Source organism: Anguilla rostrata, chromosome 6 (genome assembly GCF_018555375.3).
Source record: "Anguilla rostrata isolate EN2019 chromosome 6, ASM1855537v3, whole genome shotgun sequence".
In the NCBI taxonomy this organism is placed as follows: Eukaryota; Metazoa; Chordata; class Actinopteri; order Anguilliformes; family Anguillidae; genus Anguilla; species Anguilla rostrata.
In genome coordinates this window covers 40,457,545-40,477,064 of record NC_057938.1, presented here as the reverse complement: position 1 = coordinate 40,477,064, position 19,520 = coordinate 40,457,545, and the positions used below count along the sequence as shown (strand labels likewise).

At 42.3% G+C, this 19,520-nt stretch overlaps 2 protein-coding genes across 10 annotated transcripts; both read right to left on the bottom strand.

Moving 5' to 3' along the window:
- Positions 1–511: 511 nt before the first annotated feature.
- LOC135257176 (G-protein coupled receptor 176-like) lies at positions 512–9,796 on the bottom strand. 5 transcript variants are annotated; one of them, XM_064339653.1, is made up of 4 exons: positions 9,749–9,796; positions 7,660–8,421; positions 4,298–4,550; positions 512–2,109 (listed from the first exon to the last, which is right to left on the bottom strand). In XM_064339653.1, exons 2-4 carry the CDS (start codon positions 7,880–7,882, stop codon positions 996–998), a joined length of 1,590 nt encoding a protein of 529 aa, XP_064195723.1. In that variant the 5' UTR covers positions 7,883–8,421; positions 9,749–9,796; the 3' UTR covers positions 512–995. The 5 variants fall into 5 exon arrangements, with proteins under 5 accessions (XP_064195723.1, XP_064195725.1, XP_064195722.1 ...); XM_064339655.1 differs by lacking the exon at positions 9,749–9,796 and adding an exon at positions 9,599–9,735; XM_064339652.1 differs by lacking the exon at positions 9,749–9,796 and adding an exon at positions 8,745–9,174.
- A 1,536-nt stretch (positions 9,797–11,332) lies between these two features.
- Positions 11,333–18,853, bottom strand: acot20 (acyl-CoA thioesterase 20). Of its 5 annotated transcripts, XM_064339649.1 has the most exons (4): positions 17,635–17,742; positions 14,514–14,537; positions 12,875–13,077; positions 11,333–12,157 (listed from the first exon to the last, which is right to left on the bottom strand). In XM_064339649.1, exons 3-4 carry the CDS (start codon positions 13,046–13,048, stop codon positions 11,555–11,557), a joined length of 777 nt encoding a protein of 258 aa, XP_064195719.1. In that variant the 5' UTR covers positions 13,049–13,077; positions 14,514–14,537; positions 17,635–17,742; the 3' UTR covers positions 11,333–11,554. The 5 variants fall into 5 exon arrangements, with proteins under 5 accessions (XP_064195719.1, XP_064195720.1, XP_064195717.1 ...); XM_064339650.1 differs by lacking the exons at positions 14,514–14,537; positions 17,635–17,742 and adding an exon at positions 18,577–18,853; XM_064339647.1 differs by lacking the exons at positions 14,514–14,537; positions 17,635–17,742 and adding an exon at positions 17,938–18,383.
- Positions 18,854–19,520: the final 667 nt, after the last annotated feature.

The following is a 19,520-nucleotide window of genomic DNA, read 5'->3' as shown; positions in this document are numbered from 1 at the left end:
GATAGAGGTTAATCATTCAATTTGGTATGATGAAAACTGTTGCTTTTCAAGAAGTGTTTTCAAGTGAACACTTGTTAGCATAGATGGAAGAAACTACAGGTGATTTTGAGTTGCCAAGCAATGCTGACTCAAATGTTCCCATCCCCGTGGTATCAGAGACTGCTTCAAAATTGAAAACAGATTTAAAGCCACAGGAAACAATTTGGCCGACTGACAATGTCGCTGTTGCTTCACAGAGGTCACATGAACCGAACACAAAATCAAGTGCATCTTCAGTGTCAAGAACCTCCTCAGCTAGGCTAAGAGCAGGGGTTTATAATGCTGCTTTGATAGGTAAAGTTGTAACCTAGCAAAGGGAGTATGAACTTGATATCGGAAAAACCAAACTAAAGTCATTGAGGTAATCACTGGAAAATCAGGCCAAGCTGGTTGGTTCATGGGTAAAAATTAAAGCGCTGGAATTTGGTGGAAAGTCCTATGCTCAAGCAAGGATAAATAAACAGCTGGACTGTTTTGATTGAAAAAAGGCCTGTATTTTGTATAGGTTTATTGAATGGTAGAGCAGTCAACTTATAATTTATTTTGAATCAAATATCCTGTTATTTCATTTCATTTAATAATACACAATAATACAGAGTTACTTTTTCCTATTCTCCATGTTTACCAACTCTTGCAAATCCCTGTGTTTTCACAACCTTAAATAAGTTGGTTAATCATTAAGGTGTGATTCAATTCCTGTAACACAAATAGGGCTGTTATGTTTTGATGGGAAATCTTTAAAGAAGAAGCATTCTCCTCAGTGTGGACAGTAAAATGGTGTAGATGAGTTCAACAGGCACGGGCATGGTTGGCACCAGTGGGTGTGGGCATGGTCCGCTACTGTCGGCATGGGCCTCTCTTGTTGGTATGGACAGTTGCCATTGTAAGTGGGCGTGTCCATCAAGTGTGGTCACTGGGTGTGGATGCTGCTGGTACGCATGATCAGCAGGTGGGTCTCAAGACTCTGTAGGGGGAAAGGTGCTGACCTTGTTGTTCCTGCTGATCCTGTGCTCTGGCCTGGCCCGAGGCTGCTTGGTCTGGATCAGCTCCTCGGGTGTGGTGCCCAGCGGGGGGAGCAGCCTCTTCTTGCTGCTCCTGGTCTCTGAGAGCCACTGTGGGGGCAGCTCGAATGGCCCGTAGCCCACCTGCCCGCCGTACCTGTCCCCCTCTGCCTCCGGGCCCGAAACCGGGGCCACCTGGGCGGCGGAGGTGGTGCAGCCATAGAGCGGGGAGGCCACGGGTACGAGGGCCACCTCCACCGCCTGCTGCGGCTCCTCCCCCCGCCCCCCGGGCCTGGCCAGCGTGGCGGCGGCCTCCTCGTCCTCCTCGCTCGGCCTGAAGATCTGCTGCTGCCCGACGTGGAACATCTCCAGGAGCTGACTGCCAGAGCGGGCCCCCGGCTCCGCCCCCCCGGCCCCGGCCCCGGCCCCAGCCCCGCCCTCCGCCCCCACCGCGTTGCGTCGGCTGTAGCGGCGGTGCAGCCGCGCCAGGGCGCCCAGCAGGCACCGGCGCACCGGGCGGTTGAGGGCGAGGAAAAGCGCCGGGCTGGAAAGCAGCGAGACCTTGGGCAGCCAGATGGCGGTGAGCAGCAGGGAGACGGGCACATCGCGGGGGGCGCCCGGCGAGCAGCGGTACACCACCAGCGCCGCGTACGGAGCGCCGCAGGCCATGAAGGCCAGGACCGAGCAGAGCAGCGTGGCGTGAAGCTCCGCCTCCCGCTGCGACACGTACGGGATGGACGTCCCGCTCCGCGGCGTCCGCAGGGCCGCCACCACCGCCTTCTTCTTCTGGCTGGCGCTCAGCGCGTGCCGGATCAGCGTGAGGAAGAAGAAGACCACGGCCAGCGGCAGAACCACGGTGGTCACGTTGTAGGTGACGGTGTACACCAGATGCCCCAAGGAGGAGCTCTGGCTGTCCGGGCACGCGGACACGGCGTAGACATCCACTACGTTGCTCACGGCAAACACGGGCAAACTGACAACCGCACCGTGCACCCACATGTAGATGACCAGGCCTCGGAACTTGGCATCTGATATCTTTCTCTCTAGTGGGTACAGAACGGAGTAGTACCTGGTGGTGAGGGGGAAAAAAATGCACTGTTTGTGATGACAGTAAATAACCATGGTGACATTGAATCACCTTGCCATTCCTGTCAATATTGATTACTCTTAACTTCTAGGATACAGGCGTCAATAACAGGAAATTAAGAAAGCTGTTCTCTGCAAGGTCAAAAAAACATGTTCAGAGGTTGAACACCCATTGCTAGTGTTGCCTTAAGGATCGATATGCAGTGGTATGGCACAAAGACAAAAAATAAATAGCCCTTGGCTTGCTGAGTTCTGGGACTGGCACCTCCTTCCCTATGGTAGCAATTTATGAAAGTGCAGTTCCATCTCTCTCATCCACTAATAAATTTGTCATCCATTGTGGATCTAGCCCTCAGGAGTGTTCGCGCCGCCTCAGTCAAGCACATTACTGACACAGAATTAATTTCTCACTGATGATGTTTACATGTGCCTTAACATTCTCTAATCAGACGGTTTATGAATCTGTGAAAATCCCAATTGCATTCCATATGTAAAAATAATGTAAAACTAATTATAAAAAAAAGAAAAACAGGTCAAAGAATTTTATTAAATAAATTGAAAATCACATTAACAATGAATGAATTAAACACACCATTCATTATACACGCCATAGTCCCTCATATCCTCAGCCAATACAGTACAGTATGTACCTGCAATATTACCTTCATGTAGAACAAATGATTTTCAATGCGTATTCAAGTCCAAGTATTTTTATGAGAGATGTTAATATTCTGGATTTAAGACATGGGTAGAGTGTGCAGAGATCTTTAGCATTAATTTACATGTCCTTTAAATGTTAGTTACCCGCACACAAGAAATATGAACAGAATTATACATCTGCCTGCATATAATCAGAATGCAAAGAATATGTCCAATTGTCCAATATTGCCAATATTTTCTGCAAATAAATACAGTTAATGTAAGACCAGAACCACAAATATAAGGTGCTTCAGATTAGGGGTTCTAATTTAAAATCAGTTTTGCCTCTGAGCATATCATGAATAGGATATGGACAAGAAAATTCTCATCCTAGATTATAATGCCCAAATATGGGCCCAAAGACTGGAAAGTGGCGATAATCGCCTATAAGGCCTGCCCATTTAGGCTTTAAGATGTTTTTCATTTTTGCAAATGATAACAGCTTTTTTCTATACTCAGGATTTATTCTGTCACGTAACAGCACTTGAGAGACCCGTTACTAACAACTCCGACAGAAAGAAAACCCATTACAGTTCCTCTGACAGTAGGCCATGAGACTGTTGAGGGTGAGCAGACGCATTAATGGATGGTGTGGAATCCAGGGTGCACTGAAGGTTTTGTTCAAATATTCAGGCCAGGGCTGCCTGACTTAGTAAACACAACTGCTGTTCAATCTGAGTCAGAGTATTGCTGCTCCTGATTGAATAAGAGGAGGGGGCAGGGCATGTCAAGCTATAGAGCCAGAGCTTAACAAATTGCCTTTGAAAGGGAAGCAGCCTACATATTCCACAGTTGGTGTTCATGCTGACATTCTCTCAAAATATAAGTGTGATTTACTAGACCACAGGGCAAGTTAAAATTTCAACCTTACCACTGTAGAGAGCTCTTTGTACAATTCAAACAGTGAACCATTGACATCACACAGCTAAGCCTGGCACATCCAACGGACAGACTGACACCCCAGAGTAGTCTCATCATCACCCACTCACGACTCCTTGGGTATAGGAAAGCTTTTCTCCTGTATGCATTCTATCTTTCATGATCAAGCCAGCCCTTTAGAAAGCAGTGCTGTGTGTCCACATTCATTTTATTCTTAGCCAGACTCCCTTCTGAATGGAGACTAGCTCAGCTAATATACAGTCTTATGTGCTGGCCATCCAGCAACAGGGAATTCTATGGCTCTGAGTGTTGAGCATGTGTAAATGGCAGACCCTCGAGCTAAGTCTGCTTTACTGTACTCAAGCAAATGGAGATGTGAACCATCACTGCAAGTCTATCAGACATTGTAGTACATAAGGTTGAGTTAAGTTAAACCCACTGCTTCTTCAGACAGACTGAATGACAGTGTGAGAGTGTGGCAGCCATCTGATGCTGGACATGGTGGAGGTTTGGTGTGTGTGTATGTGTGAATATGTGTGTGTCTGGTAGCTGGCCACCCTATCCACGAGGTTGGCGGCAAAGGTAACCCTTACCTATCCATTGCGATGGCAGCAAAGGTGAGGATGGTGACGGAGCAGAAGAGCTTGTGGAGGAACTTGACCATCTTGCAGAGGAGAGGGGGGAGGAGCCTCCAGCAGCATGGTGAGCTGGCGCTCAGCACCATGTCTGAGGGCAGGCACACCAGGCACGCGCACACGCTAGAGCACGCCAGGTTCCTCACCAAGCAGTTGGTGACAGGCTTTAGTATAGTCGTGCGACAGGTGAACCACAACACCACGCTGTTACCTGGAGGGAAGGCAATGGTGCTGTCATCTGAACTGGCATCAAATTCCACGCAAAACAGAAGGCAACATCAGAAGGCAAAGTACGTGAGCGCACACACGTGAGCATGCATGTATATGCTGACTTGTTTCATTACATTCATTGTTTTTAAAAGTATCAAAGAAAACAGATCATATTCTGAAAGATACTGCGTTAATTCCTTGTTGACAGAAAGCCTTTTATCTGCTGAATTCAAATTATGTGGTTTTTCAAAAAGCTGCACCTATTAAAAATAGCCCTGAATGAGACTGACTTTTCCAAAAGAGTGTACAGAACCTACGGTATGATGTTATTTCAGAACTGTAATCACAATGGGAGTCCTGTGGCCATAAAGGAGCTTGGTACCGGAGGTTCTTGCATTGCCATTGATCGCCCACAGCAGTGCTCCTCCATGTTCCATACATTTTAGTGTTCAGATAACAGAGCACTCCATAAAGTGTGCATTTTCTGTCTCAGACTGTTCATTTAGCTGATAAACATCATCAGAACAACCGTGTATTACAGAGTTGTGTCGAGGCTCACCTCCAGCTCAATATTATGGTTTAAAATTGCCTTCAAAATGTCTCCTTTTGCACTTTGAGCATTATCAGTGCACTGCAGCCCAGCTTTTGTGCCTTGGTTACCTGGGATATGCAGAGTATCGATCTTTCCACAGACAAATACCCAGCTATGCTGGTAAATGACAGAATGACACAGTATGACTGAAATGAGGGATCACAAGCTGAGATACACAGCGTTTTCATAACGCTCCAGCTGCGTTACAGGAAACCTATTCTGTGGCTGTTGTGGAAGTAGGTTGGGTAATCTGATAAGGTTTTCGGGTTTTTATATTATAATTTCAAATACAGAAAGTTTAACAAAATGAGTCATGCTAATCGGTTGCCGCATAATGCATTCAAACTATTGTCATTCATCAGTAAGTCAACAATAATACTGCTCTCTTTCCAAGTGCAGTTGTGAAGAAGAAAGCTGCACACTCCTTGTGCTCCAAAGGTCTGTGCTGAAACGTTGGTAAATATTTGGCAAATAAATTATATTTTGGAGAATAAAGAGTGTACGGCTTTCTTTTTCTATTTTTAATCATCTGAATGCCATCAGCCAGCACCTCTTGAGCTCACCAGGTGTGCGCTCTCTCGTTGCTTTCGAAGGATAAAATCAGCATAATTTCATTTTTTTTATAGCAGGAGTTCCAAAACCATGGTCTGGGGACATGTCTGGGTCTATGTTTTCCTGCCAGTTCTCCCCTCTTTAAACAGTCCTGGTGTTCTCCAGTATAGGTTTCATTCAGGCCTGTTTTTTTCACAGTGCAATGTGATGTGCTATGCACTTAACAGCTGAATGACAAATCCAACCATAAGCTGTGACTGCACACTGCTGTCATTGTTGCCATACTCACAATATCTCAACAATAATAATTGGAGGATGTATATTTCACTAAAGCATTGCTTTGCAATTTAGCCTGGTTTTGCAGATGGGAGTCCTCATTTTCAATGACTTTAGAAGGTCAGATTTTTTTCAAATAAACTTGGAAACCAATGAGAAAGACCCTATTGACTAAGTATTTTTGCATGTTCCCTGTGAGCAAAAGCCTGAATCCAGATGTCTAGAGAGGTGGAAATCTCGGCTGAGAGATGTTTTGACATAAATAGACTAGGTTTTGAAAAGTGAACGTTTTCTAGCTGACCATGGACATAGCCAGGATATATCGAGGTAAAATCTGAGCTATATTGTATATACCATCTAGGCTTTCAGGTGAAAACCCATATACATTTGGTTGAAAAGTGAAAGTTTTCAAGCTGACTAGGACACAGCCAGGCTATATCCGAGTAAAACCAGAGCTATATTGGAGCTAACCAAGTCCATTTATGTCAAAACATCTCTCAACCTAGATTTCCACCCCTCTATATGTCAAGATGTGTGCTTTTGCTTACTGGGATGTGGATGCACTGTGCATGTGTTAATTGTGGGGTTCTGGCAACTCTTTTCATGAAAATGCCTGCCATGCTCTGTAAGAGTGATGGGAGAATGAGTCTTGAATCCCATAAAGGGACGAGATACATTTAGCTGTCAATCGCTGAGCCATTTGAAGCAGTCAAAAGATTTTGTTCTCTTCTGCGAAATACAATGATTGGTTTCTATTGTTAGGCAATAAGTGCAGTTCCAACAATCGTGGTCAAGATGACCCAATAATAGGAAACATCCCACCATTAAAGCCAGTATAATATGAAACATTCATTAAGTGAACTGTGTCAATATAACAGAATCCCCATGCTAATATGACACTCTTGTTCAATTAATACTAATTAATACCTAATACAAATTAGTTTAACAGGTTAAAACAGTGGTTCCCAAACTTGGTCCTGGGCCTCCCTGTGTACACTGGTTTCTCGTTCCATCGTCAATTACAATCCCTTAATTTTAACCAGCTGTTAATTTTCTAATCATCCTATTTTTCTTAGTTGTGCTTTTGCCATATTATGTCTGAAATAGCTTTGCATTTCACAAAGAATAAAACTGCCATGTTGATATTGTGCTACAATGCAAACAATTACACCAAGAGGTAACTTTTTTAGATCAACTAAAAGACAGTGGTACATCAAGGGGTCCTAATTAGGTTGTTGAACATGTGTTTAAATTCTTTCATAATTTTTCCTTAAACTTATTAACACAATGCAGGTTTGACTCACTATCATTTGCGTTGTCTTCGAATTCTTAGTTAGCTTCCAGATGGTTAGTTTTAGTGACCAGGTATCCACACTTTCTCCAATTAGGAGCCTAATGATTCACCTTAGTCTTCAATTTGAAGTTTCACTGCTTTTTATGCAATTGTTTGCAATATAACACAACAAGTACAATATGAGCATGGGAATTTTATTCTTTAAGGTATGCCTAGCTGAACACCAGCATACACAGGGCCCAAGGCCCAGGGCCGAGCTTGGGAACCCCTGGGTAACAGGGTACTAACAATTTCCAATTAAGGTATCCATGAGTAGTTAATGTTTGCATAACATGATCACCTGAAAGTACATATACCTAACAGCTCACCAGCAAAAAAGGTAACCTACACACTTACCTAAGAGCGAGCCAATGAAGATCAAGACCTGCACTGTGGTGGTGAAGTTCCTGTATGTTTGCTCCTGACTGAGGCGAGTCTGCAAATGCACCATTTCCTGCTCTGTCATGTCCCACTGAGCCATTGACGTATTGTGGAAATTAAGGATGAGGTTGGCTGGTGTGAAATTAACATTGGAACTTCCGATGTTGGAGCTCCTACTCCCATAGCTATCATCTTCCATTTTGTTGTTCAACTCACACAGGTATTAGGCTCCTTAAAACACACCAAGGCCAATGATTTAGGGATTTAAAGGTTCCCTTACAAGTAATATGCATCCACTTGGACTACTAATTTTTTGAAGCCAGAATTATTTACTCTTTGAATTATTTGCTCTTTGAAGAAGAGCTTTATAATGTCCAATGGTGGCTAAAGTCTTTTTTCTTTCTTTCTTTCTTTTCAACACTGTGTGTTCTGGCTGTCATTCGCTGTCTGTTTACAACCAGTTTATATGTAGCACTTGACAAATTAAAAGAACATGCAGCCCGAGATTAAAATGTAAAACACGCAGAAGCCCATTAAGGCAGCAAGACAGTCTATACGAGATTTCAATGTTTCCGCTGCTCCCCCACTTCCTTCGTAAGAGTCCATCATCTTAAACTTGGGAGTCCCGTCCCTCTCTTGAGAATGTACTTCGCCAGCGAAGATAGAAAAACCCCTTCTGGCGCTGTAAGATCTTTTCGACAAGGAGTTTCCATCTTGCACGATTTCCAAGTCAAGGCTCTGTGGTGTATGAAATCATTGTCACAAGCCCATACACATTATTTTGTCTTTAAAAAATACAAGCTGACATTATTCGCAAGCAGGCATTTGTTTGCTTTACATGTGACATATGTAACATCATAGCATGGTAAACAGGCATTGCGTTATCTGTAAAACCCATTATTGCAGTGAACAAACAATAAAAGCTACTCTAAAAGCTACGTCTTGAATTCGATTTGCATGTAAATGGTTCGCGGATACAAAACGGGCTACTATATTATGATGATGTTACCATTCCACCTAAGCATCGCTGAAGTAACAGATGGAGATAATCGGGTACATACCTTCTCCTGGAGTAACTAATAAACCCTAATTAATACACTGTAACGAGTTGGTATTATCAATGCGACTCTGCTGCGGAAACCCTTTCTCTCTCTACATGCAGAACCCTGATGTCCGTGTTTCCCGTCCCAATTCGCTACTAACGCGGCAGTTTAGTGTAAAATTCCCCTTTGCGCCGGCAACAACCTGGGTTTTTTATGCGTATATTGCTCGAGCCTGCCACAGTGTGGAGGTATAACCGAGATGTCCGACGGATCAAGTCTCAGAACTGCATTGTGTGTAGCCCCTCCTCTGTCGACTCCAGAGTGATTTGGCGACTTTGTATGCTTCTTGAAAAATTACATACGAAGGAAAAATACAACTCCAAAAGGATTACACGAATTATATTTTGACGTCAAAACACAATGCATGTGTGCGCGCGCGTGCGCTGTGTGTGCTTCGTGTGTGTGAGAGAGAGAGAGAGAGAGAGAGACCTTTGATTGAATTGAACTCTTCTGGTTTGACTAAGGATGTTAAGGGTAATTAAGACAAGCCTAAATTCTGAATCTATACAGAATTATACAGCAAGACATTTCATCCACACTCGGCATGGAAAGTATAATTTATATTCATCTCCTAACTTACATTCCCAATATTTAATCATGCTATAATTGTATTTTTAACAATTACATTTACAGTTGCCTACGTTGACAATTCCTTTTTTGAATTACCTAAAATGTCAAGTGAAGGAAATTAAAACATCTATTTTAAAAGCTCAGGGTGCTCTCATTCTAACACACTGCCAATAACACAAAACAAACATCACACTCAAAGGAGAAATTCCTCTTAGAAAACTGATGCTTTTTCCATTCATTACCAAGGCATACATGTTCCCCTGGCATTTCAGCAGCTTCTTGCTATGAAGTGTACACATTCTGCAACTGCAAAAATCAGAGAAGGTATACAAAGAAATACACTGTACAAATATCTTATTTTCTCATTCAGACAAAATGCTGCTGTACATAACCTTTCCTGTCATGGTCCTGTTTTCCTGTCTGTGTTTCCCTTGTTGGGCCGCCAGATGGCGGCACTTCTGTTTTGTGTCCTGCTCCCCCCGTTAATTGTATGATTGTTTTCAATTGTCTCGTTATCCCATCAATGTTCCCACCTGTGTCTTGTTATCCCCTCCTTCTGGTTTGATTGTTTTTTGAGTTCACCTGTGTCTTGTTACCCCTTGTCTATTTAAGTTCTTTGTCCCCTTGACTCAGGTGCTGGTTCCTTGTGTTTGTTCCCGAATTCTGTTTGTTGCAAACCGTATGTACCTGCCTGTATTTTGTTCCTGACTTGTGTTTTGTTTGACCTTCCCTTGTGCTCTGCCTTCCTGTGTTCTGCCCTGCCTGTGTTTTTGAGTTCCTGTTGTTTTCTGTTTCATTAGATTATTTTTTGAGTTTGTGTTTTTGCCCATTGTGGCCTTTTCTGTTCCCTACTTGTTTGCCTGTCGTGTTAGTGAAGTCTTTGTTAATTTTCCCTTTTGAGTTTGTGTTTTTTTCCCTCTGCGTTTGGGTCCCCCCTACCTGTACCGTGACACTTTCCAAGGGATTATGACAGTGATGTCCAATCTAATTTGTAAGGCCAGGGTTGGTGCAGGTTCTTGTTTTTAGTAGTATGATGCCTGATAATGATGCCAACTAATTAACTAAGATTTGTCTTCAATACAGTCCTGCTAAGTAGAATCAGGTGTCTTTGTGCTGGGCTAAACCAAAAACCAGCACCCATATCAGCCCTTTTCAGATAAGATAGTACAGCATATCATTACAATTTATAAGTGTCCTGGTGGTAATGGGGAGATACTACATTCTGCTCTGAGAATGCACCACCTCAAATGCCATTACTGAGCATATTGTGTATTGGGAGCACTTGCTTATGGAGTCCAATGTCTTTATTAGAAAGGTGTACAAGAGATGCTTTTATTATTGCAAAGCAAATTCCCACAGCTATTTTCCAAAAAGCTATGTTCTTATTTCTGGAAAGCCTACCCAGAAGATTGAAGGCTGTTTTAGCAGCAAAGGGGGGACCAACTCCATATTAATGCCCATGGTTTTAGAATGAGATGTTCAACAAGCACATATGGGTGTGATGTCCGGGTGTCCACATACTTTTGACCATATAGTGTACATAAATAAATAGAAACAGAACACTTTTTCTTGTAATGAGGTATCTCTTGTCTAGACACTAGTACAGCTGAGGTTTACGGTCATCTATGGTCAATGAAACACATGCCTGCCATTCACTTAGTGAATAGTTAGGCAATACCTCACTACTGATCCTGATTAACACAGACTAGTACAAGCAGGAGACATACCTTGCACAATCTGCAAGCACATTTTCAAAGGATGATAGGAAAATAAAAGCTTTAGAACAGGATTTGAAACAGTTTTACCATTTCCTGTTGCTAATCAGTTCCCTTTGCACCAAATAAGACACTAACAGTCCTTGAATATGTCAAAAACATGCAAATAGTTTACAATGCCTTATCATCACATAATTGTCTATTGTACTTGTCCTGGGAGACAATCCTTTTTGGGAAAATCACTGATAAGCAAAGCACACATTTGTTTTGAAAGAGATTTTTAATTTGCAAAAACATTCATCTCAACAAAATGATATTCTTTTTTAGTTCATACATTTGTTTCTTTTCTTCAAATGCGCTGCAGAATATAATGACAAAAATGTAAGAGGAGATTGGTACTCCTTTTGATTTGCTTTTTAGAGGTGCGTGTGTGTGCGAGGGTGTGCATGTGTGTTAGCAGGCATAAGTATGTGGAAGTGGAAGTTAGAGCTTTGCTTCACGGTACATGTTGTCAAGGTGTTTCCTGAAAAACGCTGGGATTCTATTCCAGAGGTCCACCTGCGCCTGAGCATGAGCTTTGGGGTCACCCCCAAATGCCACCACGGCATTGCCTGCGGCAGCGTGCCTGCTAGTGGCACAATGCGGCATGTAGGGGACCTCCAGGAAGTGCCCGGCCTTCGGGTAAACCACCACCTCAGGGTTATCTTTCCCATGATCTTTCAGCCGCTTCGTCATCTGCTCTGCATAATAGCAGCTTTTCCAGTTTCCATCATCCCCTGATACAGCAAACAGGAACTTGCAATTGGCTCGCTCTATGGGGATGAGGCACGCCTGGTTCTCTGGTGCCATGGGGTCCAGCATGACGTCGCTCACGTCCAGCACCCCAGACTCTGTGGTTCTCACTTTATTCAAATCTGTGCGGAGGGACGGAATGACCATGTCTCTGTAGTGCAGGGGGACCATGACGTTAGCACTACAGCCATTGACACAGACAGTGGCCGAGACTCCAGACAGGAAAGACGCCATGGACAGTGCCAAATCTCCACTCTTAGAGATGGACAGTATGCCAACACCAGGCGCTTTGACCTACAGAGTGAAAAGTAAACAGCATTACAACTACGGGTGCAACGGTTCACAAAACTTGTGGTTCAGCTGGGTTCACGGTTTTCCTGTCACTGTTTCAGTTTGGTTCTGTATGCTTTTGGTAAAGCAAAGAAAAGTACCTTTATCAAAAGCTTGAGAAAGAACAGATCTTTCTTTTAAAAAGAAAAAGTGCCACTTTCCTATTTTCAAATTGAAAATAATACCCACATTATAGGCTATGGCCATGAACAAAAATACAGCATGGACTCAACATGCATTACACTGTGTAAACAAGACGAGTACATTCATCTATCTGAAACTCATATTTAAGAACTGGCCATCTTTAAAGAACAATATTTCTTTACTACTTGAAATCTAAATGCAGCATTTTACTGTATCAATATTAATAGAACATGGTTGCAATTTAAGTTCTCTGACCACTGTTAAATCTGTGCTTTTTGTGCTTGTAACAGACACACCAGGGTGATGACATATGTGGGGCAGCATGTTCGACGTGTCCTCCATTGTGTACGGTGCACTTGCGAAGCACACAGGCAATTTGTTTATTCACCACCTTTCCCCCCGTCACTACTGTCAGTAACACTAAACCCATAATGCTCCCAAACAGCAGACATAAACAATATTGATCCTACCCATGGGGTTTCTCCCACTCTTGCCATTTCACAAAACTGACCGGTATTTCAGCTATAAACTACTCACCTCAGGCAGAGTCCTCAGGAACATTATGGCCTCTTCAAAGTATTCCAAATCAAACTTCTTGATGTTTTTGGGCAAATCTTGGTAGCCATAGAAAGCCAGACTCAAAACCACAAAGCCGTGGTTTGCTAGCAGGCATCCGTTGACCTCTGATAGGCCACCGCCTAAAGTATGCATTTGCACAATGCCTGGAAACGGACCTGGACCTAGAACAGAGGGAAGAAAAAAGATGCACACCACTAAAACTCCTAAACTGACTATTTTCAGGAGCAATTCCAAGAGATGTCATTATCACATAATCACCACATTCTACAACTGGAGAAAGAACAGAAGGTATAAAAAGAAATGCACAATAAATGTCTCCAATATATTCTCTTTAAGAAAAAATGGTGCTATACGTAACAGTTCCAAGGGTTTTAGCATAGTAGGCCATAAATACAGTATGCAAATGATGTTCTATCACTACATCAGCTCTGAGGTGAATTTTCATTGTGGGCAACAACAACATTAAATCACATTTTTTTCCCCAGCCTGTTTTTTTATATAGAATTAGTAGCTAATAAATGCAGGCCTACTTACGTATAATACTTATTATTGGGTTCCATTTGTACCAGCAGTGGTTGGTGAGCTGGAAATCCATGGGGCCAAAAAACTATCCTTTAAAATGATCATTAGTCTGAACCTGTTTTCATTAATTTTCCTCCATTAACAAGCATGCCAATGATCTGACTTATTAATTGGCAAGTAACACACACCTTCTTCACATCGTATCAGACTAAATGATAAATTCAATTCAGAAAAAAATCAGTTTTCATAACCAAGTACGCTTAACGAAAAAAGCCATGCTAACTCCAACATTAGCTTTCAGCATAACCAGCAGTAACAAAAACTGTTTCAAGACTGTTTAAAATCTGTGTATTGCAGATCTTGTACTGTACTGTGTATGTGTGACCGTAGAGAAGGAAGAGGTTCGCATGCATCCACAAAGAACGTTGGTAAAATGTGCACAATTTTGCAGTTCAAATAAGTGAGGAGAGCGGGCTATATCAGATGGTATTGAGCAGGGCTTGAGAACAAAAATGAAAACCAGAAAAGAAAGGCATTTTTGCAGGAACAAAAATAAAAACAGAAATAAAATCAACATCACTGTGCAAAAATGTTAAGTGAAAATTTAGGTAACTGTTAATAACATTTTGTTTTTAGTTTTCCTTGTTCGGTGCAATTTATCAAAAGCTTAGTCTACATTTCCACTGGCCCGGTGCCAAAATAAATTACCTGGCTCACTGGACACAATGGATCTGTATCATTCAAGTGGGTCTACAAAGTATAAATTGATTCGGCAGCAGTTCTGCAGAAAATATACATAACTCTGTATTGGCTGTTTTTATTTTTATTTTTAGTAGCACTGAAATGTCTTAGGCGGACAGCCCAAGCGTTTTATCAAGTCGTCAATAGGAGAAAGAAAACAGGCAAACAATTTGAAATGGTCCAAGCATTTATTGGCAGAATTTGTTTATGAATGGCACTGCATTTCAAACTTTGTTTGACTGCCTTCGAAGTACATGCAACCTTAGAGTGCCTACAACCATGTGCGTCACCCAGGTGTCCCCTGTAGACAAGATTCTGAACAGAAACCGCCTACCTTACAAAATTCTGGCGTGTAACCCTTCAATAAATATTAAAATGGATTAGTTTTTCATTTTACAGCCTACATCTCAATGCATTGTGGTGGTCTCTGGAAGACTTTACAGAACTTTAAAGTCTAAATGTAGCTAAATATAGGCCTAGGCAGACAACCAGTCGAGTTCAGTGGCAGTAAAGCCGGATCGACTGTAGCTGTCACGCAGTCACCACCAAAGCCCTATTTTGAACAAGGACAAACTCTGCAGTGTTTTAGCCAAGTCCTTAAAGGACATCAAAAAAATAACATTTTGTATTAATACAAGACTATACTAGGCTAATGTAACCTTATAGCCACAAATCAGAATAATTGTAGCTACATTCATTCAGTTGGTTGTGTGTAATATTGAGCTCAACAGTGACCGCCCACTTTTTGAAGTGTTCCGGTTCCGGAAGTGAATTTCCCATTCATTTACTCCATTGACGTTTCAGAAAACCCCTATATAAAGAGTTTTAAGACTGGAACCAAGCCAACCAACTAGCAGATGAGTCGTGACCATAAAACATTTTATTCGGAGCAAAAAAAAAATTGGAAAACGGAAAAAAAGTCAAAGGTACAAGACTGTGTACATAATTATTATTATTATTATTATTATTATTATTATTATTATTAAGAGTGAAGGAACTATTCATCCCACAAACCATTGCGAATGATACCTTTCCAACGACTTCCAACCAAGCGGCCAAAACCAGACTTCGTTTTTGAAGCTCATTTCCTGGTGTTGTAGTTCCTGGTTGCTCACTAGCGCCACTACGGATGGCTCCAATATAGGTGTTTTCATATCCGGTTTCCATGTAAGTCTACGGTACAAATGCGATCAAAATACAAAGTCAATAATTTTTTCTCAAAAGAACAAATAGTCATAATAGGTGTATTTTATTGGTCTTATGACTGTCCATGGGTCGATTTCATGATTTATTGCGTCATTTGGGCACAGTGCCAATATTTGTTCTGGACCAATGAGGTACAGCTTGCGTCACTTCCGGATTACTGCAGAGGACTCAGCTACAGTAGGGGCTACAGTCTATGGTCACTGGGGTGGGCGGTGGCGCTTCTTGGCCTTGCCATTGCGGCTCCGGCTACGGTCCGCCTGCGCTAAGTCTGAAAATGCAGGCATCCCATTTCGTGGTGATTTCATTATAGCGTGTGCTATTTACAGCTGCTCTAGACGACCGTAAAATAATCCTCCTCTTAAGTTTTTCGGTATCCGAGTCATTTTTACTATTTCCTTTAGCCTACTTAACCAAATAATTACTTGGCAGAAAGCGTAATCAGCTTGCTATATTTGGTAGTCCAGTAGTAGCCTGTGCTAAAACAGTTCGCAACTTCGGCTACCAAGCCATTTGACTAGCTAGCTAACCTTAACCGGCAAACATTCAATCTGCCAAACGTGTTTGGCGGCTTGTCAGTCGTGTACATTCCGTAAATGTCTACCTGGGCCATGCTTCACGCATGTGACAAAGCTACTATAATCCCGATTTTGGGATAAACACTTTTTCAGTTTCACGAAGCGAATTAAGAGTTTCATGGTTCATTTGCTGAATATACAACACACGATGAAATCACACACACAGAATTTAACGAAATTAACCATCTTGGCATTTAGAAAGGAACATGTTTTTAGCATTTAAGAGACCGACAAGCTAGGCATTTAAGACAGTGGTTCTCAGAATCGGTTCTGGGGGCTCCTTGCGTATATTGGCTTTTCTCCATTGGTTTTGATGATTTACAAGAAAAAAAATAATAGCCTAATAATAATTAGAAATTCAACGTAGGCTACATTATTTTTGTCTTCATGCACCAGGTGGAAAACTTGCCGTACAAAGTGCGTTGTCATATTTACACGCCTGCATATCAGTTATTAAAATACTTGGTAGATTTGTTAATCACCGCTGAGTGTTAATTTTTGTTCGGTAGAAAGTGATTTGCGAACGATCGGTCAGCTAGCGTCACCCAGCAAGTGAACACCACAAACGGCGATGGAGTAGCTAGTAGTAGCAGGCTCATTATCTGACTGGCGAAAACCTACGACGATAACTTGCTCGGTTAACAGCAGATCTACCAGACAGTTATATGAAAATTAGCCTAGTCAAATCACCAGTAGCCTACAAATCTCCGATTGATTGACCATCAGTGTAGTCAATGTTCTTCCCCTGTGGTTCATATTGCTAACGCGTGAGCTAACCACGGACAGCCTACCTAGCTCACTGGCAAGCTGATATGCTAGCTAAGCATATTCGTTTTGCTGAGAAACATAAATTGAAGATAACTGAACATAGCCTAATTGTATTTTTAATGTCATACATAACGTGATTACATGACACAGTACAGTCACGGATGGAAATTAAACTCCGTAAACATCTGATAATATATTTTAAAACATAACGGCAGAGTCAGCTAGCCTCGTTCAGGTTGAGGGGCTTTTCCGCACGGAACTGTCAATCAAATTGTAAAAATCACAAGACCGCTTAACTCTATGGTTTTGGCTCCAAATCGAGAAAATGGCCGCGCCCGCCATTGAGCTTCAAAACGTGTTTTAGAGACCCACGGAGAGTCAATGGGTGACGTCACAGTAGCTGTGTCCATATTTTTTACAGTCTCTGGTTTCTAATCGATGAAGACTATTTCGCGCTTTTCATAGGAAGTTCATAGTTCAATGGCTGCCATGCGAACATCTCCGTGGGAACAGCGAGCTCCACCAATCAGAGACGTCGCTGTTACACTTTAGGATTGTGGGTAGTGTAGTAGTTCTCCATGACATCGCGAATGAAACATGTTTTTCTTAAAACAAGGTTGATGTCATACGGACTTGTGGCTTCTACAGGAGCATATACCATCGTTTCACAATATGATAGCTCGTGGTAAGTCTACCTTGGATGGTTACGACATTATGGCTAATAATCAAATCCTCTATTCAGAATGGGAATGGGATTTTCACTTCCGGAACCTCACCGTTGAGCTCTATAGACACACAATCATAGCCTATGCAGTTACCACGATAGATATATAGCAATAAATATACGTAATACCCAGGAACACACTCGGTTCAACTACCTTAAAGACGGGAAAACGTCACACTAACCTGGCGGCAAAAAGAGGGTGCCCCTAATTCTTCCTTCTTTCACTGGTATCCGCCGCAGCCCTTCTACCATGAATATTCTCTCATTGGTCTCTCTGGCGAGAACATGGCCCTCTCTGACGCCATCGTGAACTTCGATATCAACAAGACATGGGCTCAACACGTCCCTCTTCCACAGTTTCATATGGGGAGTCTCTGGAATCAGGGACCAAAAGAGGCCCATGGGCTCAACTCCACTGTAGCTACCGCCAAGGGAAGGGTGGTTGTCTAAATCTATCTCCCCTCTTGGATCTGCCCTATACGTACCAGAAGATTTGAATGTTACGCTTTTGTCGTCTGTGAGTCTTGCCCTCAATTCTACGCTCTGACCCGGGGAAAGTCCTTCAATTTTTATCCGAATCGGCTCGTTGAACAAGCACTTGCTACTAGGGAGAAGTCGCAAATGCGCACCAGAACTCATATTCGCAGATGGGCGAAAAATTCCCTTCGAAAAAATGAGTGTAACAGGTCGAATACTTCTTGTGTTTATAATTCTGAATGCACACATCTTCAACCAAGACCGCTTGATACCGCGCCAGATTCCGATCTTCTGATTTTGACTCGCCTCCTCAAATAGTGAAATATTTGCTTTTATTCCGATTGGATAGCCTATTTGTATAACATTCGCCTCAGTTGAACTTACACAAACTTGAAGACACACACACAAGCGTCAGAGAGGCGGGCGGGAGGCGGTCTTTGGGGAAACTGTGCTGCCAGGTTGTTCAATTAATATCCCCAAAAATACTTCGTAAAACCCCCCATCTTCCATTGACTCAGTTTTTAAAAACTATTTAATTATACATTTTCTCGTCCCAATGACCCCTCTTCAAATATCCTGTCTGTAATTGACTCCTATACATTATTATAGCCTAGTAAAATTTCCCCTGTGTACTTTTAAATACCTACCTATGCTATTGGCGTTACTCTCCCAGTCAGACAACTATGGGTGAAGCCGGCTCGTAAAGTGCGTGTGCAAGATGTCTGCCTCCTATAGAGCGGGAGTTCAAAGTACAATTCGTTCTGTTCCGTGACCCTATTGTCTACGAGTATTTTAATGCAGTGGTTCTCAAACTTGGTCCTGGGGACCCCTGTGTATGCTGGTTTTCATTGCAACCTCAACAGCAATCCCAGAATTTTAGGAGCTTTTCATGTTTTAGAGCTGGGGTCCCCAGTCTTATCCAGTGTGCCAGTGTGGTTGCACAAACCTGATCCTGATTCTACTAACCGAGGTGCTTAGCAATGACTCTACTGATTGATTAGTAGAATCGGGTGTGTGCACCCACACTGGCCCTTTTGGGAACCCCAGCTCCAAAACATGAAAAGCACCTAATTAATAAAAATTAAAAGTTTGTTAAAATTCTGGGATTGCTGTTGAGGTTGAAATGAAAACCAGCATACACAGGGGTCCCCCAGGATCGAGTTTGAGAACCACTGTTTTAATGTCTCGCAGGGAAAAGCACTCTTTATTTTCCCTGTAAACAATGAAAAACCACTGATGTAGTGAGCAACGAGGAGATACATATTTACCTTTCTTTCGTTCATTCTCAAACTTTCCACCTCCCTTTGAAGTGACCACACTCTGGCTGAAGTCAACCATCTCAATTAAATAAACTGTCCAAATATGAATCTATATGGATATCAGACAAGTATTTTGTATGTAAAAATGCATTTACAGATTCATATGTAAGGTATGTAATACTTATGTAAGCTTTACATTTACATTTTGGCAGGTGTATGCTTCCATACACAGCAACATAGTAAGTAACAAAGTAACAATACTAATATATTGTATATATTTTCATGACTGTGAAATATAATGTACAACATGCAATATGATACACTAATTTCAT

Coding starts and splice junctions, on each gene's coding strand:
- acot20 (XM_064339646.1), bottom strand. CDS start 18,178: ATGTGTGCATTCAGAATTATAAACACAAGAAGTATTCGACCTGTTACA. Junction 13,078..17,634: donor CACCCTCTTTTTGCCGCCAG/GTTAGTGTGACG, acceptor CCTCTGTTCTAG/GTCCAGGTCCGTTTCCAGGC. Junction 12,158..12,874: donor TCCTGAGGACTCTGCCTGAG/GTGAGTAGTTTA, acceptor TTCACTCTGTAG/GTCAAAGCGCCTGGTGTTGG.
- LOC135257176 (XM_064339653.1), bottom strand. CDS start 7,882: ATGGAAGATGATAGCTATGGGAGTAGGAGCTCCAACATCGGAAGTTCC. Junction 4,551..7,659: donor CTTCATTGGCTCGCTCTTAG/GTAAGTGTGTAG, acceptor CCTTCCCTCCAG/GTAACAGCGTGGTGTTGTGG. Junction 2,110..4,297: donor GCTGCCATCGCAATGGATAG/GTAAGGGTTACC, acceptor CCTCACCACCAG/GTACTACTCCGTTCTGTACC.